Source organism: Branchiostoma lanceolatum, chromosome 5, assembly GCF_035083965.1.
Source record: "Branchiostoma lanceolatum isolate klBraLanc5 chromosome 5, klBraLanc5.hap2, whole genome shotgun sequence".
Classification (NCBI taxonomy): domain Eukaryota; kingdom Metazoa; phylum Chordata; class Leptocardii; order Amphioxiformes; family Branchiostomatidae; genus Branchiostoma; species Branchiostoma lanceolatum.
In genome coordinates, this window is record NC_089726.1 from 8,010,500 (window position 1) to 8,033,787 (window position 23,288).

General features: G+C 41.2%; 3 protein-coding genes across 4 annotated transcripts; 2 read left to right on the forward strand and 1 right to left on the reverse strand.

Moving 5' to 3' along the window:
* The first annotated feature begins 167 nt into the window (after positions 1 to 167).
* LOC136434250 (ficolin-1-like) lies at positions 168 to 3,972 on the forward strand. Its single transcript, XM_066426981.1, has 6 exons — positions 168 to 341; positions 848 to 1,013; positions 1,498 to 1,655; positions 2,118 to 2,290; positions 2,808 to 2,970; positions 3,286 to 3,972. The coding sequence occupies exons 1-6, from the start codon at positions 240 to 242 to the stop codon at positions 3,433 to 3,435; spliced, it is 912 nt and encodes a 303-aa protein (XP_066283078.1). The 5' UTR covers positions 168 to 239; the 3' UTR covers positions 3,436 to 3,972.
* A 568-nt stretch (positions 3,973 to 4,540) lies between these two features.
* On the forward strand, positions 4,541 to 21,402 carry LOC136434781 (importin-9-like). Of its 2 annotated transcripts, XM_066427825.1 has the most exons (26): positions 4,541 to 4,694; positions 5,335 to 5,396; positions 5,804 to 5,890; positions 6,126 to 6,327; positions 6,801 to 6,889; positions 7,249 to 7,335; positions 7,792 to 7,911; positions 8,132 to 8,232; positions 8,448 to 8,506; positions 8,960 to 9,111; positions 9,456 to 9,554; positions 9,947 to 10,053; positions 10,539 to 10,678; positions 11,231 to 11,390; positions 11,846 to 11,951; positions 12,504 to 12,624; positions 12,957 to 13,024; positions 13,191 to 13,271; positions 13,631 to 13,759; positions 14,089 to 14,364; positions 14,714 to 14,880; positions 15,279 to 15,418; positions 15,767 to 15,894; positions 16,567 to 16,669; positions 17,125 to 17,201; positions 17,940 to 21,402. In XM_066427825.1, exons 1-26 carry the CDS (start codon positions 4,559 to 4,561, stop codon positions 18,054 to 18,056), a joined length of 3,114 nt encoding a protein of 1,037 aa, XP_066283922.1. In that variant the 5' UTR covers positions 4,541 to 4,558; the 3' UTR covers positions 18,057 to 21,402. The 2 variants fall into 2 exon arrangements, with proteins under 2 accessions (XP_066283922.1, XP_066283924.1); XM_066427827.1 differs by lacking the exons at positions 16,567 to 16,669; positions 17,125 to 17,201; positions 17,940 to 21,402 and adding an exon at positions 16,365 to 16,418.
* On the reverse strand, positions 21,109 to 23,153 carry LOC136434784 (protein LLP homolog). The gene is made up of 3 exons (XM_066427830.1): positions 23,039 to 23,153; positions 22,145 to 22,418; positions 21,109 to 21,703 (listed from the first exon to the last, which is right to left on the reverse strand). Exons 2-3 carry the CDS (start codon positions 22,365 to 22,367, stop codon positions 21,498 to 21,500), a joined length of 429 nt encoding a protein of 142 aa, XP_066283927.1. The 5' UTR covers positions 22,368 to 22,418; positions 23,039 to 23,153; the 3' UTR covers positions 21,109 to 21,497.
* Positions 23,154 to 23,288: the final 135 nt, after the last annotated feature.

Genomic DNA, 23,288 nt, shown 5'->3' on the forward strand with positions numbered 1-23,288 from the left:
AGTGCACAAACAGTTGACATTTTCCCACCGAACAAGCCGTGACATTGAGCAAGTAGTCTATATAAAACCTCCTTGCATTGAGTTACAACCATGACTGTAAACAAAGGCTCATCGCATTGGCGTATGGGAAATCACCCGGATAGTGTTACATTGGCAAACCTGGTCAACCTGGTCAAGGAAAGACGGAACAAACTTCAAGTGAAGGACAGCGATTCAAGGAGTTCTTATGAAATGTCAGGATGGGCTGCTCCTGGGTGATATTCGCGGGAACTTTCATGACGTTTTTAACGCAGACAGGTCATAGTCAGGACGTCACGGGGTCCTCCTTGAAGCCTGCACAGGTAAGCGGAACACCTGTTAGTTGGTGCGGCTGGGACACTTGTATGTGACAAATCTGATATGTCATAAATCTGATTGACCAGCTAATACGCCTAAACATATCGTCATATCGTCAGGATGATTACATAATATTTTGTTTGAGAACTTCCGCTTTATTCCCTCTTTGTATTGTCCATAGTTGAATGCTTAATACTTTGTCATATCTAAGTATCCAAGTCAGGTCAGTGTCGCTGTTGCCATGAGCTCATAATCTCCAAGCAGATCCCGGTTGCAATGCCAGTTGGATACGGTCTTCGCAACCGTTGGATCTGCTTAGAGATTAATGAGCTCAGGCATGGGCCACACTAACTGGTACGTTTGAATTCTTCCCATCCATGGTTAAGTGATTTTGTTCAATATTTACTTAGACCCAATTGCAACATTGTGCAGCTTGTTACACACTTGATACGTTGGCATCTTTCGCGGATTAATGATTTCTATATATATATATAAATCGCATTTTCTACAGGTTGGTTCAACGTGTCAAAAAATAGTGTACAGTGCAGCACCGTGTCCGCAGAATGTGTGTTCCTGTCCGGCGTGCCCGGCGTGTGTCTGTCAGTGTTATAAGGACAACGTCACCACACCTGTTACACCCCAGCCCACACAGGGGGTGTGCACACAGGACGGAACAGGTAACCATCATGGGGATCGGGGATCAGGTTTCACAAACCTGCGTGCAAGGCCATGGTTTTACTTCCTCGTTTCGGGAGGGTGGGAGTCTGGGTGAGCTATTTTGTATCCAGGGCAAAAGAAGGGACAGTGATTAGCATTCCTAAATGATTAAAGAACATCAAATGGGGTCGTATTAAATCCAACTCAAAGGCGACTGAAAAATTATTCGCCTTTCCTTTTCTTGTGGTGTGGAGAGATATGAATATCAGAAACCCCTCAAATCGTAAAGGAACTCCGTCAGGCGTTACATACGAAACAGTTGTAGCATAAACGTGTCAGAATGTTTGCTCATTTTGTGCCAAACGCTTATCGAATAGTTTACTTAACTAGATAAGACAAAGTTTGGGCCAAAATGATCTCATACAGATGAGTGCGATTAATAGAGTACGTTTCCAAAGGCTACATCTTTACTTACGATATCTTCTTACTTTCGTAACGTTACAGATTTGTTAAGTGTTGCTGGAGGCTGTGACGTGTTGTACAAGAGCGGTGTGCGTGCGAACGGTGTCTACACAATAGACCCGGACGGTCGCGGACAGATAGAGGTCTACTGTGACATGGAAAGAGACGGTGGAGGGTGGACAGTCATCCAGAAGAGACAGGTGGAAATTTTAAGACTATCTTGAGACTGTACAAGACCAATACTGGATTAGGGGGTGAAAATGGGAAAGAATAGTATTGGAAGAAAAAGAAGAAAAACCAGTAAGTTGACAAACATGTTGGCACAAAAAACACGCAAAATTGCACTGCGACAGAAGGGAAAATGCACGAATTGTGGAGCATTATTTCACATAGGTCCCTTATATCATCTATACGTAGTCTTTGTCCTAATTATAAGTAGTTTGTGCATCGGCTGCTAACATACTCCTCATTACCATATAGTTACTCTAACGATATTTGCAGCTGTTCCTTAGTCTTAGAGATAATGATTCAAACAATGTCAATGATTAGGCCTGCATCAATCTATTTTCATTGAGCAGAAGTTGAAAAGCAACTCTTCAAAGGAAAGACATTCATCACGCCTGGGTTTGTTTATTTTGTTATTTTTTTTTACGTTCGCACAGGATGGGCACATGGAGTTTTCCCGTGACTGGGATGCCTACAGGAGAGGGTTCGGAGACCCGCGGGAGTTCTGGATCGGCCTGGAACACATTCACCGTCTGACCAAGGCGAAACCCACGGACCTCCATGTAACAGTGGCGGACTCGGGGGGCACCGAGAAATTCGCTCGATACAGGTGGGCATGACTCTGTTTGTGGATAACATGTTTACATGGCCTCTGTATAGTCTCCACCAGGCCTTCCTACGGGGTACGGATAGTAGAATTCGACCAGGAGAGAGAGATAAGGTTAATATAACTGCGCGGGCAAATAAAACCATTTGGTGGCCATTAAGCTGCCCTGGCAAATATTCTAAAGCCATCGTAGTTAGTCTAATGTCATTACTATAATGTCATCATCGTAGTTAGTCTACATCAAGAAGGGTTGTTACGTAGGTATGATAACAACGATATTTGATTTACTTCTCCTATTATAAACTGTGTATGGAGTAGATACATTGAACTGTAGTATCTAGGCCCCATTGCAGTGACTTTAAAAGCAGCAAAGCTTACGTACACAAACCATGTCTCAAATACTTTGTGCATTTGCCACTCATATTAGCGTGGTAGCTATGGTTTTCATTACATAATTATACTTCTTTTCATCAGTGTTAACTATTGTTAGCTTAAAGGTTATTCCGTCGCACTATTTCAGGGGGTTCAAAGTCGACGGCGAGGACACGAACTACACGTTACGCCTGGGCCTGTACCTGGAGGGGTCGGCGGGAGATTCCCTGGAGTACCACAGGGACATGCCGTTCAGCACCCCGGACAGGGACAACGACGGATCCGCGTCTAACTGTGCAGAGGATGTTAAGGTGACTACACAATGTAGAATTTTAGCATTTTCTTTATGAGTCTTCAGAAGAAAGTTTTACATCCAAAATGAAGAAAATATGCTACATCCTTGTATTACGTTAATCTGTAGCTCATCAAGTCAAGCATTCAGCCTTCGTAAAACACATACATATATGTCTTTCTTACTTAAAACGTCCTCATTCAGTCTGCAGACACTGTACAGTGTTTATCGCGATGATATCTTATGTATATGTGCATACAAGTTTACGTTATATCATCAGGCTTTGTAAAGTGGTTATGATTAATGACCAGTTTTTCTCGTTTGCGTGTTTCAGGGTGCCTGGTGGTTCAAAGACTGCCACACCAGTGATCTGAACGGTGCGTACCACGGAGGCCCCTCCCAGTCCATCAACTGGTACAGCTTCTCAGGAGACAACGCCCCCCTGGCAAGAGCGGAGATGAGACTCAGGCCCTCCGACTTTTAGAAGGATCGCGTCTGAACCTTCACCCTGCTTACGAGCTAGAAGAATAGTGCCTTAACCTTATCCCTGATGACTAACGTTAACCCCGTAACCAATAGAGAACTGGTTGCCAACCGGCTAAAGGTTAACGACGAAAACATCATGAAAACCTCGAGAACTTTTCTAAAGACATTGTATTGCCTCCATACATTGTTTTGTACTGTACATCAACGTTGTATTTTATTGTATATATCGTAGATGAATAATCCGGCATGGTTATTGCCTATATATAGCTCAGTGATGTATATACGTAGTACTGGTGCATCGGATGCAGCGTTTAATCAGAAGGTTTTGTTGCAAGAAGCCATCCAATTCGTTGTAAAAGCCATTTGATCGAGCGACAGCCACACTTTTTGTAGACGTACATGTATGTGAACAACTTCAACTATCAACCATGGCATTTTTACGTTGTTGTGTTTTGTTTTATCTTATGTTGCTTTCACTGGAATCACAGGACATGTAAATAACCAATGTGATCAAAGTAAATCAATTTGTATGACACTCTGATTTCTCTGTGTTTTTCTCTCAGGTGACGCGATGCACAAAGTTTGAAATTCTGTGAATCAATGGATGTAACGTTATAGAAAATTATGGCTAGCACAATTTTCTTGATTCTGAATTCAAAATCACCTTGCAAAATCATTGTGATCAGCCGATAGTTTCATTCAAGACGGGAGTACGGATGCCAGTTAGCGCCAGAAAGTAAAAGTATTGTACGTTGATGAAGATTAGGCATCCGATTAAACAATATCTACAGACAAATTTAGCTCTACGACTGGATAAAGTACGGAGAACATTTCGAGGGATCGATCCGGAAGTCCGTCGCTGCCTCTTCATCCTCCAAGAATGCATTCATTTGATAGGAAATTGATTTTTAGGTTCCAAAAACTGGTCCACCTGAGCCTTTTTAAGGCATTGCAATGTATTCATGCCTACTAAGTGCGCCAAGACTGACAAATAAAACTTTGCTGCAGTTACAACTTACAAGTTACTTCAACAGTGTCATGCCTTTAAATGTGGGACAATCACGTGATTTGAGTTTCGCGCGTCTTTCTGACGCATGCTCACTCCGGAATCCACGGCCAAGATGGCGGCGCAGGGAGCAGACGTGAGCCGCTCCCTGAAAGAGGCGCTCTTGGAGAGTCTCACAGCTATCCTGTCCCCGCAACACGAGGTCAGAATCGCTGGGGAGGAGCAGATCAAGGTTCTGGAAGTGACAGAAGGTGCGTTCACGTCTACATGACTTGCTGCGTGCTGCGCAGCGCGAATGAAAAGGGGACACCTTTCGGAAAGATGAGGGAGGGGGGCGTCCAGACATTTGGCGCGCGGAGCGAGTGCGGAAGCATGACATCACGGAATTGATTTTGAGCGCTTCTATCGGGCTTGATAAGAATTGCCGGTGTGTACACAAGGCAGCAATGAGGCCTGTCTTCTAGACTGTTCAGTGTGGTATGTCGATAATGTGCCCAATGGAAGATGCAAAGAACAGTAGTAGGTGACAAAGCCACCTGCATCCACAAATTATGTTACAGAAATCATCATTTATCGTGCTGTAAATGTTTGTTGTTGATGTTTCGCACTACTTGAGTCTTTCATTGGTTTCAAAAGTCGAGCTATTTGAGGGAGAGAGAGAGAGATCAAAGATGGTGTATAATTTTGAAACTCATTGCAGTCACCACTAGTGCTATTGTACAAATACTATGCAAATGTAACATAATTACAGTTTGTCACATCGTTCATGACCCTTTTTGATTGATTGAATTAATACATCTCATCTGTAAGGTATCTTAAATGCTTTTGCTTAAGAAAGGAAATGTTGTTGATTTCTTGCCATGAATGAGAACTGTGGTTTTTATGTTGCAGAATTCGGTGTGCACCTGGCAGAGTTTACGGTTGATCCACAAGGAGCGTTAGCCATACGGCAGGTGAGTTATGATGGGGAGGGAAGAACAACTCACATGCGTAATCAACCATTGTCACCTTTTCAATGTATCTGTTGGGATGTTTAATCTTCAAATGTAATGCTGACTCTGTTAGAAGCTTCACATGCATGTACATAATAGCTAGCCTGAATTCAATCAAGCCTCTTGTGACCGCTCGCGGCCCTGTAACCACCTCGCAACCCAAGGGGAGGGGAGAGAAACCCCGGACAGCTGGAGTTTGCGTTATACAGGCTACATAATAGCAAGTATTACAGTGACAATGCCTTGTTTCATTATCATAAACAAATACATTGTACCTTAGTGTTGTATTGCATATGCAGTAATGAATGAAATTATGCTTTCAAAGATTTGTATGCATTTAAAGAAATGCTTGTGACTTTTTCCCCCAGCTGGCATCTGTGGTCCTGAAGCAGTATGTGGAGACTCACTGGTCAGCACAGTCGGAGAAGTTCCGCCCACCTGAGACTACTGAGCAGGTACGCTTTTGTAATGTCTCAAACCTTCTACCTGCTGCCTGCCAGTCAATGTTCTACCCCATGTTCTAGCAGTGTTGTTGTTAAGGATAAGAAAGATATAAACTGCACCGATTTAGATGCAGTGTAATACAGATGTAGTACATGCTATTGCTTTTAGTTATCTAACATATTGCATTTAGCCCTTTTGGGCAGAAACTCAGATTATTGTCATTGTAAATGTTTCTATTCACTCCAGGCTAAGCACCACATCAGACAGCTTCTGCCCATCGGCCTGAAGGAGTCCATCAGTAAGGTTCGGTCCAGCGTCGCCTACGCCATCTCGGCCATCGCTCACTGGGACTGGCCCGAGGCCTGGCCGGACCTGTTTCTGCAGCTGATGCAGGCCCTGACCAGCGGGGATTTCAATGCTGTGCACGGTGCCATGAGAGTTCTGACAGGTGGGTATGGATAGTTAATGTTTTAAAAGACAGTATACTTCTCCCAGTGTAACAAGATGTGTCATCAGTCCCTCCTTTTGATAAAGTTGACTGTAATAGAGTACTTGAGTCATGTTTGACCAGATGCCAATGCTATCAAGGGTGCCATGAGAGTCCCAACAAGTGGGCATGACGGGCCATTGATACATAATGAGAGTGGTTCTTTTACTGGTTTCTTTTAAGGTGTTTTCAATCCCTTTTTGCTTCTTCCTTGCCATAAATGTGAAAATCTGACTTTCAAGGGAAGTCCATTGGCAAAATCGTACTAGTGGCTTAGATGATTTATGCCTAGTTAATTTAAGTTGTAGGAAAATTAAGGGTAGATTAACTACAAGTACAACTTTGGGAGAACCATTTGTTTGGTGAGTTAGCCGGATTAGCTCGTTTGTGATACATATTTTCCATTTAAAATTTGTCTGTTTCTCTACCCCTAGAGTTCACCCGTGAGGTGACAGATGCGCAGATGCCTCAGGTGGCACCTGTCATCCTACCTGAGATGTACAAGATCTTCACACAAGCCGAGGTGTGCTTCCTTACTGTTTCTATAACATGCTCTGCAATAGCCACTGAAAGTTGGACATGACCATCAATGACTTAGATAAGCTATAAATCTCTATATAGTACACTTATTCAGTGGCCAATTAATGGTTCACAGCTGCCAACTTAGAGACCTTTCAACCCCCATGTACAGTAGTTACTATGATTGTATAGAGAAAGAAGATGGTAGTGGCCACTGTCTCTGATGTCTCCTGCCACAATGTACGGAAGCTTGTCCCTATGAGATGATGAGAAGTCCACTCTGTTACACTTTTAATTTTAGAAAGCCAATATCATATTATACTTGAGTGGTGATTTTCTGAATATATGATTATGTGTGCACAGGTGTACAGTATCCGTACTCGAGGGCGTGCAGTGGAGATCTTCACTACGTGTGCCAACCTTATCTATACCATCAACGAGATCAACAAGGTTTGGGCTTTACTTTATACTTATACTATATCAATTGATGTTGTGGCTTGTTGTTGAAATAGTGTTCAATGGATCATGCAATCATGATACTGTAAATATGTTTACTTTTGCGGTGGTTTTATTTTGTGGTAGGAGGGAAATGGATGTTTTTGCAGTGCCTAACGTTAGCAGTTGAAACATTTCTGTAGTAAAGGAGAATTACAAAACACACATTTGCTGTGTTATGATTTGGCAGTAAGAGGTAAAGCGAAAATAAAACACTGCTAACATTTGACAATTTACACTACAGTAGCCCAATAGCTTAATGACAAAGTCATGTAAAAAAAGGCTAAGATGTACAAATGAAAAGGACACAGGCCAGCTGCTTTCAGATGCTTACATAATTTGTATTTGAGCAAAACAAATGGAGAAAAGATGTCACTCATGAAATACAATGTTTGTTGTATGTTATTCTAGGGAGCAGCCAAGACACTGCTGTTCCCTGTGCTGAACCAGTTTGTGGAGGCCTTGGGTCAGGCACTCAGTGTACCGGACGGCCCTACTTCTGACAGTGGGCTGAGAATGGAAGTACTCAAGGTAACCAAGAATCAGTATAATAATTGGATTCTTTTACAAATCCATATTCGTCTTTTTTCTTTGAAGAAATGATAATTTTTCTTTTATTCAACTATGAAAGATGTTATGATATTGCTTTGAATTACAAAGCATAGATATTTGTAATAATCATACATGAATATCATGGCATAAACTGTACATTTCCCCAAAAAATTGTTAATTGCAATTCAATTTTCTCCAGGCTCTGACTGCACTGGTAAAGAACTTCCCCAAGCAGATGTTGGGTTGGATGGCACAGATCCTGCCAGCTGTGTGGACCATCTTCACTCAGAGCGCCTCTTTATATCCTTCTGTTTGTTGATGTCACATTCATAGGCATGTACATTTAGACATGACATTTGTTTTCGAGGAGAGGATTTCTTATAAGCATTTTGCTTTTTGCTCTATCTTAGATAAATAAATGTGAATAAAGTAAAATAGATGAATAAACATCATTACAACTTGTTAACATCATTATAAAAAGCCACCGGAAAGAACCATTCCTTAACCAGTCCTACTTATGTGAGCACCGAGGTGAACAATGCAGAGGACGCTGATGATCCTGTAGACTCTGATGGTGAGAAGTACTATTGTCTCGTTCCCAAAGCTCTTTTCAACTGTTCTCTGGGTTTTCTAGAAAAATCAAGTTTGAAAAACGTACACCATGAGAGCAGAGTCATCCTTCTTGATCTGAAATTATTAGTAATTCTTTTTCTAGTGTTCTACATTTAAAGTTATCTTGGGTTTTGTTATTTGCTTATAAAAAGCTTGCAGTGCAAAAATAAGCCTCATGAGCCATGCGAGGCACTACCAAGCCAGGACTACACAGAGTAACTGACTGAAGCCCAGAGACTGGCAGAAGCTGTCGACCGTCTTCCGAGGCGCAAAGAGCCAAAAAATAAAAAGTGGTCCAATACTCTGAATCTATATTTTAACCCTCCCCTTGCTGCCTCAATGCACATTTAGTGAATGGATGGACTCCTTAGTAGATAGAATGTTGATGTAAGTCATCTGTCTTTACCATCCTCAGGTGAAGTACTGGGTTTTGAGAACCTGATCTTCAGTATCTTTGACTTCATCCACGGCCTGATTGAGACCCCCAAGTTCCGCAGCACTGTGAAGAAGAGCATGAGAGAGCTCATCTATTACATCATACCTTACATGCAAATTACCGAGGAACAGGTAGGGATGGTTGCCTTGGATTTTCTTTCAATTTTGTGATTGCATCAAATCTGTAAAATGGTTTTCATCTGTTTGTATGCTTATCTTTGTGAACCTTTATCTAGAATGAAAAAAGCTAGATGGGTGCTATTTCTCACTGTACATGATGTTTGATATGTATGAAGACAAAATGTGTTCAACTTGATATAAAAAAGGGGAAAATAAAGGACAACAGAAGAAAATGTGTTCCAACAGGTGACCTGAAAAAGTACCATAACTTACTTGTACCCATTACAATACAGCATGCTACTGGTAGAAAGGACCAAGGGTTATTACACATTGATCAAGAAAGTTTCCCCCTACAGATCAAAGTGTGGACAGAGAACCCAGACCAGTTTGTAGAGGATGAAGATGATGACACTTTCTCTTACTCTGTCAGGATCTCTGCACAAGATCTGCTGCTGGTAAGATTGTGTTATTTTATCATGTTGGGGATAAAAAAATGTTGGCATTTTACAGTGGTACACAAACAGTCACTGCAGCAATAGTCAAGTGGATAGAGAGCTCACTTTCCATGCTGCAGTGTTTGAAAAATGATAAATGTTGCTTTTCTGGTTTGTCACTCAGCAAATATGAGTAAGGAAATTGACACAGTACAAAATGTACTACTAGTACCGATAGCCCGCAGCTGTAGTTACATCTGTGCTTGCATAACTGTGTGGCTCAAGGGAAAAGGAAAAAAAGATAGCTTGTACCCTATACACCACATGGCTTGTAAAGACTTTAACTTGAATACATGTACAAACTAATCAGAGTTCTAGGCAGTGATTGTATGTACTATAATGTTCTGTTCCAGGCTGTGTCATCTGAGTTCCAGACGGAGAGTGCGGCTGGGATCACAGCAGCTGTCACGCAGCATCTGCAGGAGGCTGAACAGGCGAAGAACGCTGGCAGCCCTCACTGGTATGCAGATCTCTAGGATATCATTAGAATAATGGCTAACTTCTCACAATATTCATGGCATACCAAATCATAACGTCACTGCATGTATATAAACAAGGGAGGAATATTAGCAGCTCACATTATTATCCAGATCATTAGCATTGACATTGGAATAATGTTCTACTTCTCACAATTTCTAGATCATAAAAAAAAACAGTTGATGTTACGATATTCATGCATTTACCTTGAAAAGTTCTTTTGGCTCTGTAGATACTAATAAAACATGCTTATGTGGCAAGCAGTACCTAATGACAGATCCTCGAAAAACATATAATTCCCTAGTTGCACTTTTGTAACTTTTGAATGAATTTGAGGTTTCCATTGATATCGATCAACCTTCTCTATTAGATACATACATGCTCTTTTTACCTAGCTATTGGTTTCATATGGGATGCTTACTTGAAAAGCAGTTTCCTCACACGTGTGTTTCTGTGTACCCTGTCCAGGTGGAAACTACACGAGTCCTGTATGCTGGCTTTGGGCTCCATCAAGAGTCTCATCATCGACATGTGTAACAGTGGGAAGATCCAGTTTGACCTGAACGGCTTCCTGACGTCTGTAGTGTTGGCTGATCTGAACATGCCAGGTACACCAGTTTCTGTTGAAAATTGTTAAATATATCACAAGATTTATGGTACAGTTAATTTATTTTAGTTTGTGAGGACATAATTTCACAGTAGGAAGGTTATGGGTGTGTTACGCCGAAAGGCGGTTATACCGGCTATACAGATACAGATACAGATAAGGGGGCCTTTGTAGTATTTTAACTTAAGATCAAGGTTGAAACAACCATAGTAACGCATACAAGTCAGTACACATGTTCATGGTGTGAAGAGTTCGCTGTGAGAGCTCACTTCGAAGAGCACCAACCAATATTTACAATTTAAAGTAGCACACTTGATGCAGCTCCTTGCTCTCCTGCTCTGTGGCATTTCTTTCTGTTTTGAGATCAGTAGACAGTAATATTTCTGGCATGGCAAGGGGAACATGTTTTTACCAGACTTTGTTTCTTGGGTTGTGAACCAGATAATGTTTTAAGACATGATAGAGTCATTGTGTTTTGATTTCATATTGTAAAGTGATATAGAAGTTATAACCAGACCATTTTCTTACCTGACAACGTCCTGTTTTTCTGTAGTTTCTCCATTCCTGTTGGGGAGAGCTCTGTGGGCTGCCAGCAGGTTCACCTTAGCAATGTCTCCTGAACTAGTACAAAGGTTTTTAGAAGCTACAGTGAATGGGCTACAGCCTAACCAGTCACCGTCAGTCAGAATATCAGCTGTACGAGCAATCTTTGGGTGAGATACTTCGTTATAGTTAAGTATTGTTCGTTAAGTATCATAAGAAGCTTGTATTAGGTCCATGTTTTCTCTCAAAGTTTTACTGACTTCTATTAAGTCAAAAGTTTTTGTTATGCATAGTATTTTGGCGAGATTTTCACCACCCTCTTACATTACCTTACCTTACGATCTTTTTAACCTACTCCCATCCTTGCATTAGAGGGTCTGGGACTATGGTAGCATAGTACTTCCAGCACCATCCTTCTCCACCCCACCCCCTCACATACAATCTGTCGAGACATATTTCCTGACTTAGCTAACTGCTACAAGTTTGGTCCTAGAGATAGATTCCTTGGAGTGTGAGAGGTTTAAGAATATCAACAAGTGAACACTTGTGATGTGCATGTAATACCTGTTTTTCCTACTGTTGCTCCCATCTTTTATACCTTTGATGTCCCATTGTTAATGTCCAGGTATTGTGACCACTTGAAGCAGTCAGGAAACACCCAGCTGCTGGTGCCGTATCTCCCCCACGTCACAGAAGGGCTCATCAGTATAGCAACACAGTACGCATCAGAGGTAACAGCTTCTCATACCAGTCAACAGTTTACATCCCTGCGATTTCGTGATATTTAGTTCTGCTAAAAGAATTTAAAAGTGATATTTAGTTCTGCTAAAAAAATTTAAAAGTAATCTGTCAATGGAGCATACATGTACTTCTTAGTAGCTGTAGCTGTATCTCTTGACTTTTTTCCAGTGAAATTCTTTTGAAAGTTGGCATTTTCCTGATATGAACTTGGCATCTGAATGACCAGGTGATTTGAAATGCATTTGTATATCATTCAGTTCAGTGACCCTACCCTTCATTTTGAATGAAGTACAGGCTAATGCAAAGATTACATGATGATAGTTGCACTTGGAAGAATTAGGGCTCAGGCAAAGGTATGGTGAAAAGCAAAAAAGAAACTGATTCCAAAAAAATTCATCACAAAAATATTGACAGAAGAAAGACGCTGCAACAATTACACCCACCCCTGCATGATACTTCCATTCTTCCTAGACCATACAAAGAATTGATGCAATAAATTGTTACACTGAAGTTAAATTTTGTGTTAATCTCTTCACCCCCAGGTCCTAGCCCTGGTGTTAGAAACGCTCAGGATAGTCTTAACCATCGACCATAGTTTTACTGCCTCGTACGAGTCCAAGATCATCCCCCTGTCCATAGCCGTGTTCCTCAAGTATAACCACGGTAAGTCTGGAACCAGTGGCTGTAACAGAACCTTATCAGCTTTTTTTCTGTGATAATGTTCGTAAATTCTCTTCTTTGTTGAATGTAGTTTGCTGATTCAAATGTGTCCGTTCGTTTATAGATATAAAAAACAGCTATTGATTTTTTTTGCAAACTTAAGGAATGCACTGTCTTCTAGCAACAAAGTTTATGAATACATTTGCGGATTGGAAACTAGAGCTGAAAATGCCTAAAGTTGATAATGGACGAGAACTATTAAATTGACAGAATCATGTGAAGCCTTGTTTCATAGTCACAACTGTGGTAACAGAATATGTTACATCATATTACAGATCCCCTTATAGCTTCCCTGACAGAAGACATCTTCAAAGAGTTAGCAAGTATTCCAACGTGTCAGCAGGTTAGTTTCTGGAAAGCACTTCAAGCTTTTGTATTCAACCCCAACTTTGCTCCTCTACATTGTGGTATTCATACAATAGTCCTTGACACACACATTCTTTCGTTTTGAAAAAAAAAAAACTCCTGAAATGGAACAGTCCTAAATTGTTTATTTGTTTGTTTTCCAGCCTCTTCAGCAGAGGTTACTCCCCACCCTCATCAGCATCATGCAGGCCCCGGCAGACAAAGTACCACACGGGCTCTGTTCTGTAAGTACACTCACAAGCAAAATGTTTTCAAGTTCATTCTTCTTCACAGCTGTTTGAACAATGTTCTTTGTAATCTCTGTAGTGAGGAGGAAGTAAGAAACATGTTACCATGTACGAGCTTCTTCAACTGGCATCTTTAAACAGTTCTTAGTCTTAGAAGAACTTAGGCATAGGAATCACTAGCCCTTCTACATTATAGTAGTTACAGAACCAACTGCTACTGCATGCCTGCCAAGTCGGTATGGTATAACCAAGATAAACACAGATTTACTTGTCATAGGCACATAAAAAGTAGGACTGTGTCCAAATGCAACCTAGAGGTTTGTATGTTATATTCAGTTTTGTTTTCTGCATTACAGATCTCCATGGACATCCTGTGTGGTGTTGTTCGGAGCAGTGCCACCCCCCTGTCTGATGTTCTCATCTCCCAGGCTTTCCCTGCGTGTGCACAGGCTACACTTAGAACAGACGACAACTCAGCACTACAGGTAAGGTCATCCACACTTCATGAATAACTAGTTTATAAGTTTTTCTGTCTTAGATATCAAACACAAGATCTGAGTATTGTAAAAATGTAATTTAGGTCACCTTTAGCTATGGGTCAAATCAAATCTATAGATGGTGGGTGAACTACTGTTACGAATGACAAATATAAGAATACAAATGCTTCCAAAATATGCACCAACAAATGCACCATTGCCTTCCCCAAGTACATATTTTTTTAGGTCTATGGAAAGTTTGGCCATTAAGTTTCTGTATGTCTTGTTCAACAATATTCCACATTTTTTAAATCATTGCCATAATGATTGTGTTTCAGAGTGGAGGTGAATGTATACGGGCGTATGTCTCTGTCGCCTGCGAACAGATAATCGCGTGGCACGACGACGCTGGCAACAATGGCATATACTACGTCATCCAAGTCGCCTTGCACCTCCTGGACCCGCGGACGTCCGAGTTCTGCGCGTCGTTCGTGGGGAAGCTGCTGACGGCCCTGTTTAAGAAGGCCGGGGAGAGATTAGGGGACAGTCTGGACATGCTGCTGAGAGCAGTGCTGAGTAAACTGCAGCAGGCGGAGACACTCAGTGTCATACAGGTAGTCCACTTGTTTTTCTACAATAAGAGTATCTATCAAAGTTTTGAAGGATCTTCTGTAAAATACAGTCTAGGTTTTGTAGAGCCTTGATGATAAATGTAAGGCAAAGACAGTAACGTTTCATCTTAGACCTTAAGTAGGTAAACTGCAAATTGTAAGTTTTAAGATGAAAGAATAATGTTGTATCATGTTTGTATCGTGGGTTTTTATGTATCTTTTTGAATGTATGTGCTTGCATGTGTGTATTTGTGTGTGGCAAATTGATGTGCTTGAATATGTGTGTGTGTGTGTGTGTGTGTCAGGCAAATTTCCAAGTAGTAACTGAATCATTCTGTAATTCTTACTCCAGTCCTTAGTGATGGTGTTTGCCCACCTGATGCACACTCGTCTAGAGGACCTGTTGGAGTTCCTGTGCAGCGTGCCCGGCCCCACGGGAAACACAGCCCTGGAGTTCGTCCTCTCAGAGTGGTGTGAGAAACAACACCTGTTCTATGGAGCATATGAAGGGAAAGTAAGGTAGGTCCAGCGTTAGTGCTTGTGTTCATGATGGCAGAGTGAGATGTGATTTCTAGCTGATTATGATGGGGTCATGGCTTATCAATGGTTGTGACTATGATAAGATATACATTTCCGTAGTCTCCTGTCTTAGCCTCTAACATGATATTTGAAATTGTAGCCTTAAACTTAATATTTGAAAGCTAATTCTCATAACTGAGTTGTAGCAACATTCTTTAGCACTTTTTAGTTATATGAATGAATGAAATCAAGACTTTGACAAATGACACCTTTCCTCCAGTATACAGTAGATTTACCGTACAGACTCTAAAATGTCCTCAGTTACATTGGATTGCAGCATTAAAGATGTCCAAGACCTGTACTAAGAGTAACATGCATGTTCTCTCTGTTGGTCTCAGTTCTGTAGCGTTGTCCAAACTGCTGAGCCATGGGATCAGCAAGAACAACGATGTAACAAAGAAGTTACAGGAGGTGACGGTCAAGGGCGACCAGATCTTCAACCACGAGGGAATCAGGACTAGATCCAAGGCAGCGTCCCGTAAGTTGAACACTGCCCCACTATAGTCCAGTCTCAAGCTTAAAGTCTAAAGTAGTAGTATCCATTATTTGATTATACTACTGCTGGGGTCCCTGTCACTAGTCGACTAGTCTTCACACTGTACTTCCAAGCGGCTCTGTCCAGCAGGTCCACGCTGGTGTGGCCGCACACCTTAATGTCCTTCTTGACACAATCCATCCAAGATTCCTCGGTCTACCGCAACCTCTGTTGCCTGGCAACTGCAATTTGGCGATGGTGTTGATGCAGCCACTGGCTCTTTCAAAGTGTTCGTACCACCAGAGTTGGTGAGACCGAGCTTTAAGTTGCACATATTTTCCTTCCTTTCAGAGCCGGAGCAGTGGACCATGGTTCCAGTCCTGGTGAAGTTGTACAAGCTGCTGATCAACGAGCTGTCCAGTCAGATTGAGAACAACATGTCCAGACAGGCCTCCGCAGGTGGAGAGGACCTGGACGATGTGAGTTCAGCCAGTTTGTGATGTTCTGAAGGCTAAGAAATGGTACTTAATACTTGTGAAACATGATACCATCTACAGGTTAGTTAAGGTAAATTTGGAGTTGTAGTACCGTTAGTTTTATGTCTACCTGCACATAATCTGGACAAGGGTTTGGGCCCTTGACACAAGGGGGTATCAGATTTCTTTGTTGTGTTGTTTAAAAGCAGTCAACTGATGTAGACTTGGTATGTTGCTGTAGGAGATCTATCAAACTTATGTATTGTTGACATCACTTTTTTTTCATTTACGTAATGCAGCAATCTAATGCAAACACATACAATGTAGTAAATCTATAGAAGTGGTACCCGGTTTTGCATATACTGATGATGTTAACCCCTTCTAGCCACTAAACACAAAATAGACAGCAGTATTAATATAAGTCAGTACATGCCATTGTTACTGACTTCTGCCTGTCGTTCCAACTGTTCCAGGAGGAAGGGTGGGATGATGACAACGTAGTAAATCTGTAGTACCGGTAGTGTTATTGCGTATTCTGATGATTTTTACCCATTCTAGCCACCAAACACTCAGTAAATAGTCAGCAGCATATAGATACAAATCACTACATGCCACTGTGACTGACTTTACGTTGACGGATAATGAAATATCTGCCTGTCCTTCCAATTGCTCCAGGAGGAAGGGTGGGATGATGACGATGATGATGATGCGGGTGACGAGGAGGCCATGGGCCAGACACTGTCCCAGCTGCTAGATGTCGGGGGAGCAGGAATGTATGGTAAGCATTTGTTTATCTTAGGGATGTCCCTGTAGCTCAACTGGTAACAGCTTCACAGTTGAGCTCCTGGTTCCAATGAGTTGCCTTGGTAACCGGGAGACCCAGGTTCGATCCGGGGAAGGGCATCTTGGTTGGGGCTGCACCAGTCTTTCAGAAGGGACGTAAAATGGGGGTCCGGTGTTCGAGGAGGTGCCTCAAGCACATTAAAGGGGAAGGGCTTGCAACCCCTCTTGTAAAAATGTACCTTGGTAAAAAATTGACAGAAATAACAAGGAAAATCAACAACATGGGCTCCCAAACAATGAGTGGGGCGGAAAAATGGAGACAGCCCTGCCCCCATGCAACAGTACCTTTAGACAGTACTGATGTTATGCCAAAGGCAGATAACCGTGGATGATCTTGAAACGGAGCTGTCCGAAGATGATGTCATATTGATGCTGTTTCCACGACTACAGGTTATGATGACTTTGATGATGAGGAAGAGGATGACCCGGATGCTGCCAAAGACGAGTTGAACCAGGTGGACCTCCAGGTAAGTCATTAATAAAGATATGGTTCCTAGTGGCTGTGGTGACCCACTATGACCCCTTAGGGGAAGTGTTAGAACCCAGGGGGCAAAGGGCACTCAGGTGACCAGAGTCCTGGAAGAAGGTAGAATAAAGTTGGTGCTCCTGAAGATACCGGTGTGCTCGTGTATGGCTAAAGAACCTACAACTTAACAGTGGCAAATGTGCAGTTCTTGGCACATTGGGGCACAAAATCTATGTGTCTTCATCAATGTTACATGTAGGACACACTTTATTTAAACAGATTAGCCAAGTGGCCCGGTGGGCGTCAGTCCGCCATCAAGTGAGGAAAATTTTGTTAGTGGGCCCAGGGCTCAACAAAATACAGCAAGTTGCAATGTTAGCATAAGCATAAGTAAAAGCATACTGTATTTCGGTAGATTCGCCCTTATTTACATGTATTCCACTGTATTCAAGCAAATAGTCAAACCCCACTGCAGTAATATATGTGTACATGTATCTGTCAGCCTTTTCTCCTATTTGTTTTGAAACAGAAAGCAGCTCCACAGCTCTTTGCAAAGTATTCATGCAAGGAGCGCTCGTGATTAGAAGTGGGCAGGGGACGCTTTCCGCTGATTGAACCACATCGCCTGAACCAATCAGGACGCGTAGTGTCATATCCTCTAAGAAACATGGGTTGGGTTACCTACCTTTTTCTAGGAATTCGCTCGCATAAAACTGCATTTTTCCACATTGTTCCGCAGGCTTATCTGACAGACTACCTACAGCAGCTGGCGCAGCAGCCCTGCCACTCTGCCTTCCTGCAGCATCTCACCGACTCCGAGAAACGCGTCCTGGCTTCCATCGGCATTCCAGTTTAGCGCTCCTGGGAGCAACCAGGGGATTTATCCACAGGAAATTTACATATGCCCCAGGCCTTCATAACTCATCTGACATTAGCATTGTGGAAAGACTAAACTTTTCTAATTCTACCAACATAGACAGACTTTTCATATTAGCACACCAAATTGTTTGCTGTGTTTTAGGGAAAGGGACATTTTTAGCTATTTTCTGCAGCCTTCTTCATATAGGATGACCCACTACTTTTGTCATGTGACCTTGTAGACACAGGACTCAAAGAACAAGTCACATGTGCCAGAAAGTCATTTTATCTAAGGAAGGCTAAAAATTTTCCGTGTTGGAAGAAAGGTGTATTCTTTACATGATGTCCTTTACCAACCCAGATTCATCTAACACTAGCCTATAGCCTATAACAATACTAGGGCTCGAAATACTTTGTTCTGCATACGTACAACTGGCCAGTCAAATTATACCTACATTGCTTGTTTTAATTGCATTGAAAGTGTCGGGGACCCATTCTTTTACCCTGGTGCAGGTAGACACCGGAAATTCCTGCACAACTGGAATTCTACCACTTTTTAACCTGAATAGTATACAGGTTGTATTTCGAGCCCTGGTAGCATTTGTCTTGAGGTGCTTATAAGAGTGTTACAATAATCAGCCAGATAAACTTGAATAGAGACTACTTCACTACAACATATGTTTGAAAATTTGTTCTTGTGTGCAGAGAGACAAAAATATCTAGCAACGACTTACCTTATCTGATCAAGTAAGCCCACCATACAGGGAAACCAATTCGCGACAAATGTTAATTTGTATTATGAAACATTACGGCATAGAGTGTGTGTACACAGCTTCCTCTTCTAAAGATGTGATATGGTATTATTTGTACTTTGCCAATTTTATCTGTAGACCTTTTGCAGTCATTTCCTCAAACTTAGATTTTATTGCATATATCAAATATATGTATATACATACGCTACTATTTGTTTATAAGAAAATTGTGGAACCATTTGCACAATAGACTTTCTTTCCATTCATTATGAGCTGTTTTTTCATATGAGTAGATGTCAAACAATATTACACCAGCCCCCAGTAGAATTGTCTGTGCCCATTTCATACCCAAGTAAGCTCTGCCTTGGAAGTGTTATCAAAATGACTTCAGCTCTGATAGCAAGGGCTTAGAATCTCATGAGCCGCATGTTAGGTGTTGAGTTAAAAATAGGGTGCTACTCAGTAGTGTAATTGGCATGTTGCTTGTTATATACTGTAAATGCAAAAATGTTCGTGGTGGTTTTATGTTTGCGTTTATTGCAGTGAACTTTTTCGCGAGAACTGAAAACCACCGCGAAAGCCATTCCATTGTGTGACTGTAGCGCTACTATTGTTTCAAATGCGACCTCAAAACCACAGCAAACACTTCATTTTCTCCCTTACCGCAAACTTAAATCCCCACGAACATTTCTGCATTTACAGTATCAAACTCAAAGATATGTGTTCTAAATAGCTCTGCCCTATAGTGATCTAGTGCTTGATCCCAGTTGCTCTTGCATGCTGTGTTGCTTCAAAGTTAACACTGCCATCAAAGCTACCAAAGAATGCCCTGCCAACCAACAGCTGAAATTATTGTAAACTTTCATATACTGGCTTAAATGTGTGTAAGTCTGTGTAACCATATGTTGCAGGGTGCTTTTTTTTATGCTGGCTCTTCACCTATATTTGTAGAAAATTACAAGGTCTCTATTTTAGGATAAGGCAAGTGGAACAGAGCAGTGTTTTTGACTTCTGTATTCAGTAGTTTGTGCTATTTTTCCTGCCGACTTATGCTGTAGTTGCTACAATTTCAGCGTGAAATATTGAAAGCCTGTGGGGCATTAAAACCAAATTAATTTCTTCAAAGTTGGTGATTACTGGTAATAGAAAGAAGTATAATTTGTGTAACTACCAAATGTTCATCGTTAGGGAATTATAATTATCATTCTGAATTCCTGTGGTATCAAAATTAATATGCTCACTGGAAATCCAGCATTGTACATAACATATATTCAATGTTCCCTATGTTTGAAATGTCTTCTGTAGTTGTCTAGACTGGTTTACTGTGAAGTCAAGGGCAGCATTGTTTTTTTCAAGCTGAGAGAAATGCTGGAAATTGTACTAGTTTGACTAAGTCTTGATGAATTTGAATATTGATGGTTATTTTGAAAGTATATGAGTGTGGCCTACAGTTATTGCTGTTCTGTGTGGGGAAAGAAGCAATAATTTGCATTTCTGGTGGTGACTTCTCAAATGGAACATTTTTGCTTTGTACCCATTTTCAAAGTACATGGGACAACTGGCAAACTTTTGCCGACTAGTCAGGGTGTTATGCCAAATATCTTTCTAAAGAATACGAAATGATGGCTGTATTGAGTCTGACAGAAAAAATTATGATAAAAGATTGTAAGATTTAGGTAGTTTTTCTCCTTTCTAAAAGGAACTGTTGCATTTTCTCCTTTGTATGTCATGTTACTAAAATGTTCTTCCAACTAACTGCTAAGAAAGAAGGAACATTACAATTGATGACTAGTTTTGCAGTGAAATGATAGTAATAATTCCTGAAGGAAGCTGCAGCTTGGAAATTCCATATTGAAATGTGTCCAGAGTTGGCGTCAATGTTAAAAGTGTGCCTAAGACTGTACTGACCATTTGGCGGCCTTTCTATGTGTGAGGTACCCTGTTTTGTGTCTGAGTAGAAATCTAGGTTGTATGATGGAATGACAAAATGCCATGTGTAAAATACTGTAAAAGGGGAAATGTTTGTGTTGGTTTTATATTCACATTTTTCACAAGAAACTTAAATTACCGCAAAAAGTTTTGTTCTGTCTTCTGCCCACCTACCCCCTTGTTTCAACTGCAAAATGAAAACCACCGCAAACACGATATTTTCTCCCTGTTGCCAAATTAAATCCCTGCAAATATTTCCCCTTTTACAGCACATCACAAGTACTGTACAAGTATAATGGATGTATACACAAGTTGAATTGGGCTAAGTGTTTCTCAATCTTCGACAGTTACTGAGAAGAAGAACTAGACTTTTGTGTGAGTAAATCTATTTCCAGTCTCTTCTAAATGTACACTTACTACATGCTGGCTTTGGTTGAGTTTAGAACCATACAATTACAAATTAACGATACTTGAAGCACTATAAAAAGTATGATCGCTCAAGTGTTAGACATGCAATGTACTACTCGTTTGAAGCTAATGAAATTACGAGTCATTGCGAATACTCTGTGTGTTGTGTCACATTTCTTGAAAGAAAATGGAGACGACTTGCTCGTCAGTCACATTCTTGTGAAACCCGAGGAAATTAAAGAACATGGAAAATGACATCAATGCCTTGGAAGTGATATCTCATTTGTAGTGTCATTAGGAAAATTGTCTTTGTATTCAAACATGATCCATGTAGGCCAGTAATGTCCAGTCTACCACTCTAGTCCTTTCCCCTTGGCCGTACGTCTCCCCTTCCCTGCTCTCTTTGCCTTCTTGCCCTGTTTTCTGGCCTTGGCCTTCTTGATCTGTCTGCCGCTGACCCAGACGGGGTAGGTACCGTGTTCGTCACGAAGGTCCTTCATGGAAATCTTTTTCTTTCCAGACGTCTTCCTGTCAATGTCCATCTTGCCACATGTGTCTGAAACCAATGTTAAGTGTTTACTGTGATGTAGTAAAGGTGGAATAATAACACAACATCATCTACAGAAAATAACATTCAAGACAGATTTGGATCCACTGTAATTTTGATTTCTTCAGAATTCAAAGTGTATCCTAAAAACAGCTGCATTTTGATAACAACATAGAATCTCATAATGAGCCAATAAGGCAGTGTAAAATGAAAACCAGTACCCACAAGTACATGTAAGGAACAGGACAGATCAAGAATGACCATGGCTTACGTACGACTGATCAAGATCTGCTACAACGTCTAGAATCATGCTTTCTGTCTTCTTTTGTATTGCTGAGCCCCATGAAAATGGGATTCTTCAGGTTTAATGTGCAATATCTATCTTAAATATTATTCTTCGTGATTTGCCCTAATCATAACGTACATGTATTATATTACACGTACATGTACCTTCATTTGCAACAACTTCCATGCTGGTGTCCTCAGTACTTTTGGAGTCTTGTGTAGATTTCTCTGCTGCCGTACCCTCAGACTGACTGCTGCCAGCTTCCTTCATCTCCTGGTCCCCCACACCCAGCAGCTGCTTCAGCTTCACAAGTTCTTTCTTGGCGTACTTTTCCCTCTTCAGGGCGCGGAACGCCCTCTTCCGTTTGCTGCGCATGCTCTTTGCCATTCTGCTTGTGGTGAAGGTTTGATCTTTCGTTTTTAGTTGGTGATCTGTGACCTGTTTTCCGGAAGACATTGAAGGGATGAGAACTACAATTTATTGACAAGATGTATGTATAACGTTATATGTGATTCTTAGTGGTGCGGTTCGATCTTTCGTTTTGAAAACTTGAGTTGACGATCTGCTACCTATTTACTGATAAATATTGAAAGGATGTGAACTACAAATTATTGATAGGAAACATATCCTTATTTTCTCATCATTTTTCCAAACAACTTTGCATATGTATCATATAAGGAAAATTTCAATAGTCCGGCCGTATAATTTGTCAGACATAATTTCTTGCACTGATGATATGTCACCTAGTTCAACTTCAACTACCCCCAGATAACCCCGCGAGGGGCAAAGTAGGGGGGGGGGGGAGAAGGTCGGAAGTCTTAAAACTACATGTATGTATGTAGCGCTGTTTCACTGCACTGAGGTCCCACGTGCCCCCCTCCCCACAGCACACCGAAGATCAGATTCTGAATCTGAGTCACCCCTCCTCTTTTACAATTTATTTCCACTGGAGTAACTGATTATATATGTTCTACATAGACCTGGGGTAACCACGGATTGTCCGACACATATTTTTTAGTCTCTTAAGGTCATGTGTTTGACATAAAAGGTTTTCTCACCCTCTGGAGTTCTGAGCAGTTCCGAACAGCTGTGCACGTGTGATTGCGTCCTGTCAGGTCATGGGTTAGGAGAGTGTGCCACTATGTCAAATAGGGTTACGTGTCAGAAATTATTTTAAAACTCTACATAGATAATGACATATATAATGTAAAACAAATATGTTTTAAGAGAGCAATTCATACATTATTCTATTTGCAATAATAATATTCATTATTTTATATTTTATATATTTCTTTATATTTAGGCGAT